This window comes from Atractosteus spatula, chromosome 9, assembly GCF_055471065.1.
Source record: "Atractosteus spatula isolate fAtrSpa1 chromosome 9, fAtrSpa1.hap1, whole genome shotgun sequence".
Classification (NCBI taxonomy): domain Eukaryota; kingdom Metazoa; phylum Chordata; class Actinopteri; order Semionotiformes; family Lepisosteidae; genus Atractosteus; species Atractosteus spatula.
In genome coordinates, this window is record NC_142714.1 from 27654567 (window position 1) to 27670998 (window position 16432).

The 16432-nt window shown below is 40.2% G+C and overlaps 1 protein-coding gene across 3 annotated transcripts in view; it reads left to right on the top strand.

Annotated features, from left to right (window-relative positions):
- zfyve26 (zinc finger, FYVE domain containing 26) overlaps positions 1 to 16432 on the top strand; it is a 61443-nt gene that overhangs the window by 23922 nt on the left and 21089 nt on the right. For all 3 annotated transcript variants that reach the window (XM_088924700.1, XM_088924701.1, XM_088924702.1), the window contains 11 exons: positions 241 to 360; positions 3476 to 3640; positions 4727 to 4960; positions 8061 to 8166; positions 9002 to 9753; positions 11484 to 11680; positions 12246 to 12350; positions 12713 to 12835; positions 13325 to 13501; positions 15009 to 15258; positions 16136 to 16234. In XM_088924700.1, coding sequence (XP_088780826.1) covers positions 241 to 360; positions 3476 to 3640; positions 4727 to 4960; positions 8061 to 8166; positions 9002 to 9753; positions 11484 to 11680; positions 12246 to 12350; positions 12713 to 12835; positions 13325 to 13501; positions 15009 to 15258; positions 16136 to 16234 — 2328 coding nt within the window. The remainder of the gene's footprint in view (positions 1 to 240; positions 361 to 3475; positions 3641 to 4726; positions 4961 to 8060; positions 8167 to 9001; positions 9754 to 11483; positions 11681 to 12245; positions 12351 to 12712; positions 12836 to 13324; positions 13502 to 15008; positions 15259 to 16135; positions 16235 to 16432) is intronic.

Below are 16432 nucleotides of genomic sequence, written 5' to 3' on the forward strand. Positions count from 1 at the left end.
CAAGCAAAAGTGTCATTGTCCAGGTATATATCCTGAGAATTTGCCTGATGATGCCCAGAGTGGCTCAGCACAATCATTTGGGCTTGTGCTCACATTCACAACACAAACTGCACTGGGGTAAATGGAAATGATGCTTTTTACTAAGCCATAAAATCCTGACATAAATGTCCTCCTGCTTCAGAAAAACGTCTATCATGGCAGGAGTTCACATTGTTATATTTTGCTTGTTAACTAATGCAGGGCTGAAAGCCGATCACACTGTCACCCACCCTGAAGGGCTCAGAGGGTTCCCAGCAGTGCTGCAGCAGATTGGTAAAATCCTCAATCACACACCTACTGCTAAAGGTCAGGCAAAATTGGGTAAGTCTGGGAATGGCCAGTCTCAAAGTTTCACAGCTGAGCCCATCTGAGAACAGTTTGTATGTCCCCCCTCACCTTTAATTTTGTTGTGCCCTGTCTATCACTGATGAAAAGAGGCAAAATTAAAGTTTTGGAGTGGCCTAGTCAAAGTCCAGACCTAAACCCAATAGAGATGCTGTGGCAGGACCTGAAATGAGCAGTTCATGCGCGAAGACCTAACAATGTTTCTGAATTAAAGCAGTTCTGTGAAAGAAAGAGTGGGCTAAAATGCCCCCACGGTGATGTGAAAGAATTATAGGAAGCGTTTGGTTGCAGTACTAGTAAGGTGGCGCAACCAGTTAGTAAGTGTAAGGGGGCAATTACTTTTTCACACAGAGTGTTGGAAAACTTTGTTTATCTAATAAATGAAATAATAATAATAAAGTGTTATTTGTTCACTCAGGTTTCCTTTATCTAATACTAGATTTTGTCTAAAGATCTGAAAACATCCAGTGTGACAAATATGCAATAATAGAGGAAATTAGGAAGGAAGCAAATACTTTTTCACGGTACTGTATGTGATCTTTGGCAAACTTCAGACAGGCACAAATGTCCTCTGTTGAGAGCAGTGGTTTTCTCCCTGCTATCCTCCCATGAACACTATTTTTTATTCTTATGTACAAAAATAACATACAATTATCTTATATACAGATGTATCAACAAACATGGGCATCTCAAAAAATCTCAACTAGTCACACTATATCAAATTTAAAATATGTTTTTGCAGGTTTCTCCCCACATCGCCTGCAGTGCAAAAACAAAATGGGTAGTCAGTTTCAGACTCCAGACTCCCCAGCCGCAACCCCTTACCAGACAGATCTCCCTTACCATTAGCCTCTCAAGGCCTCCATGAACACTATTCTCGTTCAGTCATTTTCTAATAGTTGATTAGTTGGGAGTGATTACATTAGGCGAGACAAGAGTGTTCTGCAGTTCCTTGGTGTTGCTTGGGGGTTCTTTTAACTTCCTTGGTGATTTTCTGGTTGGTTCTTGGAGAGATTTGGGTAGGACAAACGCTCCTGGGTAGAGTCACTATTGCATTGAATTTTCTCCTTTTGTAGACTGTCTGTCTGACAGTGGATTGGTGGAGCACCATATTCTTAGAAATGGTTTTGTAACAATTTCCGGACTGATGAGTATCAGTAACTCTTTTTCTGAGATCCTCATAGATTTCCTTAGATTATGGCATGACTTGTTTCCAAACACCTGTATGGTGAAGACCAACCTCACTCTTTCTGGTCTTTATATACTGTAAGGTGGGGCCTTTGAAACTCAGCTCCCAATATCTACCTAATTATTTAAACAGCTTATCCTAATTATTATTATGAAACAAGAGTTCACTTACTTTGTCATATCCCCTGTACCTTAATTACTTACTTTGTTTCTTACTTTGAAACAAATCTCATTTTGCTTTAAGAGACATGTAATCTGTTACATATATGATATATGATATGTCCATGAAAACTGTTTTTATTTCAAGAAGGCTATTGTGTTAAAAGTATTACATTTCCATATTTATCTTTGAGGTTCTTAAACTTTTTATATGCACTGTATGGTGTTAACCATGTAATTGCAACTAGCAAGTTGGTAGGAGGATCAATGGGCATCTAAAGGCTTAGTAGCTTTTCAGTAGGTGAAGCTCAGAAAGCTTACTAAAACCTAGATTAACTGCAGTAAAGATTTTACAGGAAGAGATCACAGCCTAAGAAGATGGCAATAGCATAAGAACATTAGAAAGTTTATAAACGAGAAGAATATTCAGCCCATTGGCACACAGTAGTTGTAATTGATCTAAGGATCTCATCAAGACATTTTGTATTATACCTGTCTGAATCATTTATATAAATTATTTTAAAACATAGCAGTGGTCCTAGTGGTACTCATTACATACACCAGTGTGTGCATTCATCCCTTATCTAGTCTGTTTTCTATTAATCTACCCTTTCTAAACATGTATTACTCTTAAGTGCTTACTGTTGGAAGAATTGTTATATTTTATTTACCTCCAAATTGTTAATTTGTCAGCTCAATTTCTGTTAATATGGTTCATCCCAGAAACAATTAAAATCAATAGTTGTGCAAAGCTTCAGATGTCTTTGACTTATAAGAAAATATTCAATGGTTAGGTGACCTAGAAAATTAGTAAAGTTACTTTTGCATTCTTCGAGGTGAGATTTACAGCTTCTGAATAACATTTCTTGTTTCCTTAAGTACAAATCATAGGATATAATCTGGTTTTGGGGATTTGTTAATCTTGGTTGCTTTTAGTTTTTAAAACACTTCTGTCTCTTCTGTGCTACTACTATTTAATAAAGTGTTTTTTCCTGCCACTTCTCATTCTCTATTTGATTCCATCTATTGTGTTCCGTTTATATCTGTTAAGCTCTCTCATTCCTTCAAAGCTTGCTTTCCTGAAGTTGTAAACATTTGATTTGGACACAACCTGTACAGTTTCAAAGTGTTCTTTAAAGGGTATTATATCAGGATCCCAGTTCCCTAATGGTTCTCTCACCCCTGTTTACCCCATTCTGTCTTGAATGTTTGAAAACATAAGATCAATGCATGCATTTCCTGTTATAGGTGAAACAGTCATTAATCATGTCTACCATTTCAGTTTATTTTACTGATTTTTGTATAGGTCCTTCCTAGTCTGTGGGGAAAAGTTTAAGTTTCCCATAAAAAAAAACTCTTACTACTTTTGCACATAAATTATTTTATTAGTTCTGGTGGGGAGCTACGTCCGCATGCGTAGGCTGCAAAGGAACAAATAATAGGTTTATTCCATGCTGAAAAGAGAAGAAAGAAAACACAACTTTTCGGCCGTGGAGCCTTCTTCAGGCTGAAACGTTGCATTTTCATTCTTCTCTTTTCAGCTTGGAATAAACCTATTAATTATTTTGTTATACAGTATTGGATTAAAATTATCATCAGCATTTGGTGGTAATATAAATGTGAAATCAAATTAAATGAAAAATAAAAATATATATAAAACTCTTGCCTTCCTTTTCTCTGCCCGTATGAATTCACTTGACATCCCCTTTGTGTCATTCATGTTTTGTCATCTGTGCTGTTCCAGAGGGCAGTGAAGAGAAGACCTGGAGCCCATTCAGCTGCAGTGCAGTGGAGGTGCTGCTGAGCTGCTACCCATGCTTGACTGAGGAGGGCATCACTGCGCAGCTCCTCATCACACACCGGCTTGAGCAGGTTGTGCACACCCTGGCTAGTGCTGCTGATGCCACAGGTCAGTCCCTCTTCGCTGAGCATGGGACAGAGAGAGCACTGAAAGCTGCTGATATCCACAAAATCCCAATTTGTAGTGCTGACACTGAAGTCACAGTAGGCCTGAGAACCAACCTTGCCATATTAAGAGTTGCAAACTTTACAGGTCCACAATGAAGCCGATAAAAAAAAATAGTGGCATCTTGTTGCTTGGCTTTAGGTATCATATTTTAAATTCCTGCTTGTCTGCAGCCTGCACCATTGATATCCTGTTCAAGCAGATTGTGTCCTTAGAATCTTTGAAACAGGATTCTTAAACTTGCTTTATCTGTCCCATATGGCTCTCACTACTCCAGTGTAAGCAAGTAGAAAAACAGCAGTGGTGTTTTACATCTGGCTTGAATGAGTTGCTGAGTTAAGAAACACAGTAGCACTGTCACTTAGGACAGCCTATGTCTTTAGTTTTGCCGCACACATTTGGGATAAACAGAAATATAGCAAGTTATTACAACCTTGTAATTTAGATTCCCCTTTAATTCAGTTAGTGAAGTTGGTATTATTTATTAGTTCTGCTCTTACTATGTTTTGGAGCTGCTATTGTATAATGGTTGCCAAGCATTACCCAAGTGGGTGTATATTTGAATTACTTTGTCATCCTTTGTCATCCTTGAAAAGCTTTATACAATTTCAAACAATTAAATTAGAATCCTTTATATTTAAGTTACAGTAGTGTGGTGTATAGTGTGGTACTTATTCTATAACATATTGTATCTGTTCATCACCTTACTTGTAATCTCTCCTACATTTTCCTTTAAAGCACTGTATTCACTTCTGATAATGGATGGTCACCATGTTTTCTGATTTTCATTCCACCCTGGACTCTTAATGAATCAGTTGTTCACTTAATTGGTCTCTATTACTCCCATTTCCAGGTTTATTACTAATTATAACGTTATAGCATGCAGTCCCACAGGACCAGGAGTGAATGCCTTGGAGCTTTAAGGAGTTGTTTGGTAGTCTTTCTGAAGAGCTGAAGTTCTTCCTGTCCAGGGTGCATGATTGTGAGTGCATGTGTTCCTGTCATGATGATGCTGTCTCTGCCCCACAGGGGAGATGCGGGGGACGGGGCTGCTGGGTGCTCTGGTAGAGCAGGCCAGCCTAAGGTTGGCAGAGCTGGAGTCCCACCCTGTACGCTCTCAGATGAAGCAGCTGCTCCGCTCTGTAGACCAACACTTCCAGGTCCAAGAGAGTGCTGCCCACAGCGTTGATTATATCCGCACCTTCTTTGACTACGTCAACACACTGGCTGGTGTCCTGGTCCACAGCCAGAGCTCAGAGTCCGGTAAAATATTGCCCCTTCACTTCAGACTCTAACTTTTCATTGTTTTACACGTTTAGTAGCAATTCAGTGATGCCACATTATAGGATTCAGAAATTCAGTCAGGTTTATAAGATAAATACTGTATTTTTAAAAGGTCTCATTTCACATTTAATCTTCACCTAAAGGAAGACAAATGCAGAGCAAGAAAGGTGCTCCACTTTCTCTTTTGACCAAATCCATTTGCTCTTCAAAGATTTTGAATTTAGAATACAGTGCCTTGCAGAATTATTCAGACCCTTTAAAAGTTTTAAGCTTTTACAAATGATACACATACACATTTTCCAGTCAGTATTTTTATTGCAGACTCACATGCTCAAACAGAATTTTTTAAAAGAAAAATTATTTATTTGTCAGTAGGTATTTAAAAGAAAGTGGAAAAAAATGAAATGTTCTGCTTGCATAAGCATTCAGACCACTGTGCTTTGGTAGCTCTAAGTTCAAACACATGAAAGAAATTGCTCTAATTAGGATATGATTGCCTTACCATTGGCACCGTTTGCCTATGTAGTGACTATCACATTTACTGTATAGAAACTCCAGTTTAAAGAGCATTGGAGCACTAAAGAGCATTGGAGATGGAGATATTATTAGGAAAAAGGTTACAAAAAGTATCAAAGTGTTTGTATATCCATCCCAGTGAGCACTGTTGGCTCAATATTCCATAAGGAAACTTGTGAAGGATGGCATTTAGAAGCCAACAATTACTTTGAAAAACCTACAGAGATCAGTGGCTAAGAGTGGTGTAACAACGGTCAACTATATCAAGAGCTCTATATTACACTGGCTTGTATGGGAGGGTGGCGAGAAAGAAAGACTTAAAGCTGTTATTGCAGTAAAAGGTGGCACTACCAAATGTGAATGTGTGGGGTTTGAACACTTATGCAAGCAGAACATTTCAGTTTTTAAAGTTTTAAAATATCTGTTGACAAATAACTAATTTTGTCATTAAAATTTTCTGTTTGAGCATGTGAATTTGCAATAAAAATACTGATTGGAAAAATAGTGTTAAGTATCAGTTGTAATCCAGCAACATTTAAAACCTTTGAAGGGTCTGAATAATTTTGCAAGACACTGTATAACGTTCACAAGCTTTTTTATGACTTGTATAAACAATGGTTGTAATAGCTTTTTTTAATAAAAGGTATTGCTACAAATGGAGGGTTACAAAAATAGAGAAAATCAGGAAATACCCAAGCAGATCAGGATTAGTCAATAATAAAATAAATATTTATTCCATGCTGAAAAGAGAAGAAAAGAAACAACGTTTTGGCTGTGGAACCTTCATTGGGTGGGCACTGTTGACACCCAAAGAAGGCCCCACAGCCTAAATGTTGTTTTTTTTCTTCTCTTTTCAGCATCGAATAAACCTTTACCTGTTCCTTTGCAGCATACACATGTTGTCGAAGCTACCTACATAAAATAAATATAAACCCCTACTTGTAAATCATTTCTCCAAGTACATACCTGAGTGGTTGGTATAAGTAGAGGCATAGGAAGAGGTGCATTATTTGTTCTCTGGCACAACTTTGGTGAACAATTGGTTAAATAACTATTTATTAACAATGGCAGTGACACACACCACACTACACACAAAATAAATATATCAAACACAACTTACTGTATTTATAAGTTTACAGAAAAGGCATTTCAGAGACATATATCTAGAACACCCAGAAAACCCCAGGCTGCTACCAAGTATGTGACTCTTAATGCCTACAGAGGCCTTCTAAACCAAACAGAGTACAATCTACGATTAAATCTCTTCCTCTCTAGCCCGGATCCAACTAAGTAAATGGGAGCCTATCTTCCTACTTTAAAATGCATCCACTAAGCAGGAGAGACAGTTTTAAACCAAAAGATTCTTCACTCAGAACACCAAGTTCTCTAAAAGCCACAGAATAGCAAGCTCTCTTAGCAAGGTTCAAACTTAAGCAGGGAGAGCAGGGACTCTTGCCTGGCACAAGCTTCAAGATCCATCTGTTTCTGTCTCCTTTCTCTTATGTGGCCTGACCTTGTTTTCCCCTTTTCTCCCATCTTTCCTCTGTCTTGATCTGATCTTATATGGTCTCTTTCTGGACTGTTGATTGACACTTAATAATTACCCGGAACTGAATTAACTAAGGTGAAGCAAGGTAAACTTTAGGATTGCTTTGATCACAGAGTCTGGACCCCCTACATCTCAGCAAACATCCCCTCTGCTTTGAAGTGGGAAGGGAAATGTTTACACTCCAGGTGTTATACACTATATGTAGAGTTTTAGATACCTCCATTGTCACCAGCCTCAGCTTGCAACAGCATTTTACTTCTACATCTGTTGGGAGCACTGAACTCTAGTTCTTCAGTTGGCCCATATTATCTAGACCTGAGCTTTTAATGTGTTAGCAGTAATGCCCCCTTATGAAAGTTGAGCCTTTCTCTGCACCTGTGTTGGCATTCCTGATCAAATGGGATCAGCTGAGAGGGAATGGGAGTTAGGACTCTGCAGCTAGTTCTTCCTAGAGCTGTACTGGGCTGGCTTTACAGTCTGCTGTGAGCCTTTTCAAGCTTTAAAGCAGCTTGACAATACATTACACAGGATGCTGTAGGTGTACTGAAGTGTGTTCCAGTTTGTGGACAGGAGGGTGCATGGTGGCTCATATTTCCTGATTTAAAGGTGAAGAATGTGTGCTGCCGAGGAACAGGAGAAGCTTGTTGACCCAGGGCTTACAGGAGGCATTAGTACCTTAAGGTGTGAGGCACAGTGTAATGAACACTTTGTCATAACAGCTGCAAGTAGTGGCTGACCTGAGAGTGGTAGAGAAATAGTGAGTAAGAAGGTTGAGAGAGATTTTAGGATTTTCATTAGAAAGTTGAAAGAGGGAGCTTAAGAGATATTAAAGTGTTTTAAGAAAATTGAGATTATAGGGCAAGTCAGATTAACACTGTTATGTATAGCAAAGAAAGGATAATTAAAATGTAGACTAAGCGAAAGTTATAATATAGGCCTCATGGAGTGAATCATGAGGCATAAGCCATGTGTATCCAGTACAGTTGTAATGTCTCTCTCTATTTCTGGAAGCAGAGCTGGGCTGTGAGGTGAAGCTGGGGAATCCCCTCCTGGTGCTGCAGCAGACCCCATCCCAGCACCTCACTCACTTGCTGTTTGAGAGGCAGGTGCCCCCAGACAGGTGGGTGAGAGCAGATCCCTTGCTTCTTTTGCTGCTACTTCCTTTCTGTCAGCAGGTCAACATTAATTTCCTTTCTATTATGCTGGAAGCAGCCAGTCTTCACATGAATATCATATTTTTTTCCCTCCTGGCCATTTTCATGTTACAGACTCTAATATGGAATAAAGAGCACTACTTGTGTTTGTGGTAGAATGCAAGATTTGTTAAAATCACTCAGTAAATTGCTTAAAAGGTATAATTACTAAAAAATATAGGAACACTTAAATCGTCGTAAAAGTGTCCTAAATATGTTCAAAATAGGGTAAATCTATTAAAGACCAGACGTTCCAATTAATTGACCATGTATGAAGATGTGTAGGGAACCCATAACCTAAACTGGGTTTTAAAAACTGGAAAGTGAGTTTTAGGGAATGTTAACAATTTTTAAATTGTAAAAATATTCTTTAGCAATCGCCCAACAGAAGCAAAGCTTCTTGTTGATTTTGCCCCCCAAAAAAGGTTGTCATTACTCTTGTGCTATACTTTCATAAATCATAGCAGCCATAGTGTGAAAACAGCAGTAAATTCCAAAGATGCAAAATAACAAACCGGGTGGAAGTGACTGCCTAGCGTTGCCTCTTCCTCACCCAGTCCTGACCGTACTGAATTATCTTGTAAACTTTTCTAGCATTCTAACCATTTCATGATAGTTTGTAAAAATGCAGTTTGCATAATGGTTATAGAATGGTTATAGTATTATTATAATGGTTATAATAATACAGTATTTTATGTGGGTAAATGTCTTATAAGATACTTATTTTTCATTTTTTCCACCTGTATCCTGTATGCTGAGCAGGCTGTCCTCTTTGCTGCACCAGGAGGAGCTGAACATCAGCGTTCAGCAGGTGATAGTCCAGCGCTGCTGTGAGAGTCTTCCACTCTGGGATACCCGCAGACAACGACAGGATCCAGCTCTCCTGGATGGCATCACAGCACTCCTGCAGCAATATGCTCAGCAGCATGTGTCCCACCTGGGCACAACATTACCCCTGCTACCGAAACCCAGTGAGGAGAGTGAAGAGCCCAGCTCTCCACCTTTGTCTCCTGGTGGCAGCTCTACACAACTCTTTCTCACACCCTCTGCCTTGAGCTTTCTAAAGTCCTGCTCCAGCTTGCTAGCCGTCGTCGCCTGTCTGAGTACTTCTAAGGGGACCAGAGTCGCCAAGTCCGGGCTGTCCTCTTGGAGAGAGTTTCGTGGCAAGAGGGAGGCCCCACTGGACATGGAGCAGATTTCAAAGGAGTGCGAGCAGCTCCTGAGGGAATTCCCTGTTCTGCAGGGGTTCCTCCATGTCATCTGCGAGCCGGTGGTGGGTAATCAGTTGGAGGGCAGTGGGCTGGTAGCTGCGCTATGTGGCAAGTCCAGCACCAGCCTGGCATTCTCTGGCCTGCACTGTGGGTCCACGCGCAGTGTTGCCACTGATGCCTTCCAGCAGGCACTGTCCTCCAAGGACATTGGCAGAGCTCTGTGTGTCTTGGAGCTGTATGGTCAAGAGCACAAGGGAGTTGGGCCATTGAAAGACATTGTACTGAGTTGCGCAGCAGTGGATGGTGAGTCTTCAGTCAGTTTGATAGCTTACCCAGGAATCCCTAACCCAAGTCCTAGAGCGTCTGTGTTTCTCCAGGTTTTCAGTGACAGGTGCTGAGTGTGCAAATTCATCTCTGAAGTGGGGCAATGATGACCTCATTCACAGCTGATTGATGTTTTCATTATCTAAAACTGTTGCATAGCTTTAAAGCCTGGCTTTACACATTAATTGGGATGATAAGGGTACTTTTATACAAAGAGACTTACAGAGACTAGGGGGTGATGCGTGGTTCAACTACTACTGCTGCAGTCGCTGACATCAGGATCTCAGTTTGATCTCTTTTCTCAAGGATGAAACAGAAATTTACTTAAACACACCTCACAGAAATCTGGTAAATTTTCCAATATTCTGGAAGAAATACAGAAGTATGCTCTTTGTAAAGGTCTTATTATTATTTCTGTAAACAGTGATATTAAGTATCAAAATCAATTTAAACATTGTTAATGTTCCTAAATTCTCATAATACTGAATAAATGTGATTCTTTAGCATATTACAGAAAATCAGGGCTGCATGGTGGTGCTGTGGTTAGCATTGCTGCCTCACAGCACCGGAGCCCTGGATTCAATTCCAGGGCTATGTGGAGTTTGTTCTCCCTGTGTTCGCATGGGTTTCTCCTGGGTGCTCCGATTTCCTCTCACAATCCAAAAACATACCACTAGGGTAATTGGTTTCTAGGAAAATTTGCCCTGGTGTGAGTGGTCTGCCACAGAAACGGCACCAGAGCTAAGGGGCAAACTGGAACTAAAGAAACAAGAGCTGCAGGTCTACCAGAAGGTAAGGGTCCACTCTGAGCTGTGAGATCCCAAGTACGAGCACTGGTGGTAAGTGACAGGTTGTATATTGGTGAAATAGTTTTTCAGCCCTGGGGCTTTTAGTTGGCAGTTTATGGTGACATTAATGTACATGTAAGTTTAGGACCCTTATACCACAGTATCTGTGGTTGTTGCTAAACAGCAATGGTTTATGTTTGCTTTGCTTCAAAGCATTATAAAAACAGGACCGCTATTGTTACTCAGGTATTGTTACTTCAGTAACTCGGCAGTGACCTGGTCTGGCATTCTGCTTTACAACATTGTTCTAGAGCAGCATGTCCTCAGCTCGCCAGCATCAGTCCCAAAAGATTTAAGTGACCCTTTTCAATTTCTTTGTGATTTTATCTCACTGGAATGACAGCAGAATGAGAAATGAGAAAACTCAGTACGGTGGTAAAATCTATTATTGAGTACCACCTTGCATGTTTGTTTCCGTCTGTGTGTCTGCCTTGCAAAATGGACTGGCATCCATGTATACTGCCTTGCATCTGTTTGCTTGCGGTGATAGGTTCCAGCTCTCCTGTGACTCTGAATCGGATGAAGCGGTTAGAAAATGGATGGATGAATTAAAGAAAATTTACCTGCTAGTTTTATTATTTTGCTGTAGAATTCAACCTACTGTAGCTATTTAATTGTTAAAAACTGTTCAAAGTATCGGCTGTAAAAGGTGGATCTGAGTATGAGTATAGACCCTGGTAATGAGCTTGCAATCAGATGTTTGTACTTGAATAATGAATCATGAGACTTAATCAGGGTTTTGATCACTGGCTCTGCCCATCGTTGTTGGGCAGCTGCCTTTGCCATTGGCTACATATACACCAAAATCTAAATATTAACACTTCATACCCGGTATACATACAGTTTCACTGTCCTCTGCAGAGCCTGATGGAATAAAGCATGTGTTCCGAGTGAAGCACCCTGATCTGAGAGCCAGGCTGGCCCTTGAGTGCTTAAAGAAGTGGCCTCTGGAAGCGAGTTTGGAAGTGCTCCTGTACTGCCTTAGTGCCACAGAGACGGCACCAGAGCTAAGGGGCAAACTGGAACTAAAGAAACAAGAGCTACAGGTCTACCAGAAGGTAAGGGTCCACTCTGAGCTGTGAGAACCCAAGTATGAGTACTGGTGGTAAGTGACAGGTTGTATATTGGTGAAATAGTTTTTCAGCCCTGGGGCTTTTCGTTGGCAGTTTATGGTGGCATTAATGTACATGTAAGTTTCTATGAAGAAAATTTTTAGGACCCTTATACCACAGTATCTGTGGTTGTTGCTAAACAGCAATGGTTTATGTTTGCTTTGCTTCGAAACATTATGAAAACAGGACCGCTATTGTTACTCAGGTATTGTTACTTCAGTAACTCGGCAGTGACCTGGTCTGGCATTCTGCTTTACAACATCGTTCTAGAGCAGCATGTCCTCGGCTCACCGGCATCAGTCCCGAAAGATTTAAGTGACCCTTTTCAATTTCTTTGTGATTTTATCTCACTAGAATAACGGCAGGAGAAAACTCAGTATGGTGGTAAAATCTATTATTGAGTACCAGCCTGTATGGCCACCTTGGTATGATTAACATTGAAGTTGTTAAAGTTGCTCAGTTCTCAGTAAAAAACAGCATGTTCTGCCTTTTCTTTTTCTTTCTTTCCCAGATCCTCAGTCTGAGTGACACCCTGCCCTGGACTGAATGGCAGGACCTGCAGAGGGATTCCACCAGGACGCCTGAGGTGGTGATGTCCGTGGTCCTGAGGGCCAATGTAAGCCTGGTCTTTAGTCTGCTCTACCCAAAAAGCCCTGGCCAATAGAACTTTCTTCTCAAGCTCTGTTCAATCCATCCTTTTCCCTGACTGATACCCAAAAGCTTTCAAAAAGAATTGATAAAACATACTACAGCCACCCTTTCAATGGTATATGAGACCCTTACAATATTTAAAGTATTTTGGATCCTTTGGGTTAAAAAGCACTGTACTATACATAAGTAGTTATTATTAAAAGACAAGATATAGATAAAGAGTATTGTAACCTAGAAATGCAGAAGTGAAATAGCAGGTTCTCAGGGGCAGGTTCTCAAAGGCACTTGCAGGCTGTGCTTCATTGATGAGTTGTGTGTTCCCTACAGGAGTTTGAGCTCTGTGAGAAGTGGGTTGAGCTGCACCCCATTTCTCCAGAGCTTCTCCTCAGATTGCAGATAGACCACCTGCTTCACCTGCTCGACAGAGGCCTCACCGAAGAAGCTTTTGAGGTACTGCTTTTTAGGCAGTGAGCCTGGAAATTGCACCCTTGATGCCATCATAGTCTGGTGAAATAAGGACCATTTATATAAACTTGTTGTTTATAAATTGCAGACTCTGTGAAATTCAGTGTCTGTTTTAGAGATTAAGTTATTTTTATTCCAGGGCTCCCAGGAACTCTGTAGAAATGTAACCTTGTTAAACATTTTTGTCTGCAGAATCTTTAGGCTCCCTAATTTAAACAGACTACCGTTAACATCAGATATCGCTTTAAGACAGCTCTTTATGTTTTGTAATAAATGGAATGAAAAAATACTTAACACTTCACCTATAAAGTATTGAATGCACAGTGAACTTTTGAGGGAACTGATTGTCACCAAGATTACAAGAGTTGTATTGGCCACCTCTCTTTTATTGACTGTAATTCTGTAAACTATTTTTCTGTCAATGAAATATTGAAGATTTTAACAGAAGTTTTCCATTTTTGTTTGTTTTCGGAGCTGCTGGAGAGCTTGTCCAGCCCTGCACTGCGTCTGCAGGTCAGTGAGTGTGCCCTGGACCAGCGGCATGGCCTGGCCGTTTGCCACTTCCTGGCTGACTACCTCACATCGCAGTTCCAGAGCAGCATGACCTTAACTCGCCAGTGTGAGATCCAAGCCATGCGCATCGGTTCCAAGGTGAGAACACGAGCAGGAAATGGTGGGAAGCATAGGGATATTTCAGCACTTTCCTGCAGTGTAGCTGTTGGAAGACCTTGGTTATTGGGTTCCTGTATGCAGGAGCTGTACCTCCATAGACACCTCACGCACTGAAGTCTCTACTGTACAATAAATAGCCTCCAAAAGTATTAATACCTTTAATGACCTAGAGCTGAAAGCTAATTAGGCAAAGAAAATACACTGTTTAGATCTTTCACAATTTATTAATTAAAATGTCTGCAAAGGAGTTCTTAATATAACATTCATATAAATGTAAAGAATATTTACCTATATTTCTAAATATAAAACATTAATATTTATTCATACTCTCTAAATGCATATAAGAGCATAAGAAACTTTTATCCAAAATGGGGTCAAAAAAGTGATTTGGGAGCTCACACCAAAGGGCAACGGTTGGGAGTCCTCCGTGGAAAAAACTGTGCCTCCTCTTGATTCCAAGGTCTCTTAGAGTTCCGACATGGGAAGACATGAATTTACCAAACAGCATGTTATTCACTTCAAAGTTGAGTGAGATCATAAGTGGATGGATGAAAGAAACTAAGTTTATGGTATCAGTATCTTCAGAAGTACTATATGATTACCAGAGAAAAATAAAACTTTTGTTGAAAAGAGTTTCAGCCCTCTGAAAATCAAATGATTTTGTGCTGCTTTAGGTTCATATGATCCTGGGTCTTCATTAGAACTGAAGGACAGACTCTGAATTTTACCTAGATATTGTAGCATAAAAACGGTGTCTTCTGTCGAGAAGCTCAAGCTTAGTCACAAGTGGCCTTTACAGCAAAATAACAATACAAAGTCTGCAGCAAATATAATGGAAAAAGCCAAGAACACATCAAAGTCAGTATTCTTATTTGGTCATCACAGTCTCTAGCAGAATATTTATAGTATGAGCTGAGGAAAGAAAATTATAATCAGCTCACAAATAATGAGCTGGAGAGGTTCTGAATACAGGATTGGTCAAATATCCCTCATGAGAAGAGCCAATTCAAAGACTACCCTGTGTCAGTTTCTGAGTTTCAGTACTGCCTGTATTTAGCTGTAATTTAATCGGTTGCACCCATTAAAAACACAATTGTGTTTGAGAAAACACATTGTATAATATATTGTCATTCCCACATCTGTTCACCGGAAATTAATCACCTTATTGTTAATAGATACTTAAACAGAAATAAGGATGGAAATGCTAGATTATTGCATAAATGTATGCATATGCTGAATTTTATGGATCACTGTGCTTTAAGTGGGGGTATTTTTTAAACTAAGGATTAAGTGCCTGAACAGGTAAACAGAAGTCTGAGCAAGCACAATATTAATTAGTAGTATCCGTGATTACCAGCTGAGAAACACCTGAGCTGAGCAGACATGGAGAACCCCTGATCTATAGGACTCTAGTTGCAGTCCTGACCAGACCCAGTTTTGAGGACTGTCTGGAACTGCGCTTGAATTGGTTTCCTTTGTGCCACAGCTCTTGCTGTTACTGCCCGAGGTGGCTCGGCAGGATTACTTTCACCTGCTATGCAGCCCTCTGCTGATGCTGGAGCAGCTGCTCATGAACATGAAGGTAGACTGGGCTGCCCTGGCCGTTCGCACTCTGCAGCAGCTGCTAGTCGGCCAGGAGGCCGGCTTCACTGGAAAGGACATTGACAGCCTGCTGTCCAACTATGCCAACAAAGCCCTGGAATTTCCCTTCTCACTGCGGGAGAGAACCAGATCAGGTCAGCAGGCAGTCAATCAAACTGCTCTTACTCAAGAATTGATCAGAAACAAACACACATCTTATATTTTTTAGTTTCCTGCTTGATTTTTATAAATCTTGCTTCTAGTTTTTTAATTTTTATGGTAGGCTGTCATAAAATAGTGCTCTCCTTGAAGATATTAAAGACTGTTCCATCATAAGAATTCAGAAATTATTACTGACGTCTAATGTCTTCTCATACCGTGCAACCTAAGATACTGTGTTTTGTTTTTTTCCCCACAATTAGGGCAGCACCTAATGCCATGTTGTCATGTTATCATGCAAGCTGGCTTACATGCCAGGGCTTCAAAAACATACCACTGCTTGTCTTACAGAGACATCTGAGTCACAGGTTTTCTTTCTGGTGAGGTAGTTGAAAGTCCTCTTACAAGGACAAGATGTGGGATCACACAGAGATTACTTTATCATCAACCCTCAACAAAATAAATGAATGTGGTTGCCTCTGCTGTTTAAGCTTACATGGTTTAACTTTTACACCTTATGTTAGGATGTGTTCCAGTCATTTAATGATACACTAACAGTCAGCTCAGTTTTAACTTGGTTGCTTTGACCTGTAAGTGTGGGGAGAACTGAGAATTAGTCACATCCTCTTTTCATCTTGTGATTGGTATTGCTATCAGTATCTAAAATGCAATACTTTTGCATGTGATGGTCTGTAGATTGGAACAAAGTGTAATCTCAATTGCTTTAGAGGCAAAATCTCTAAATCGAATCTAATCTCTACCTTTTTAATCTCTGTGATTTAGCAAAAGCATTGGTTGTTGATATTGTTCTATAATGGTGTGCACCATGGTGTCAGATGAGTGTTAAGTATTTGTACTCCCCACTGTCTCTAGACTCTGTGATCAGTCTGCAGGACCTCCTGAATCAGAATCCTGGCCAAGACAGCTTTTCTTCAGCACCTGCAGGAGAGTCAGTGTCCCCTCCTATTCCAGGTACGAGCCTGTACACTTGTTTATCGTATTTGACAACAGTTTGTACCCCATGTTCTTTGCTCTTGGGTGGGGGATAAGTGTCATCTTGTGTTCATTCTTACTTTAAATTGTAGGTTTAACTTTAAGATCTTGATTTATTTAGATTTTTGTCAATCTATACCTTTTCAGATCTAGACAAATTATTCTGCATTCAATCAA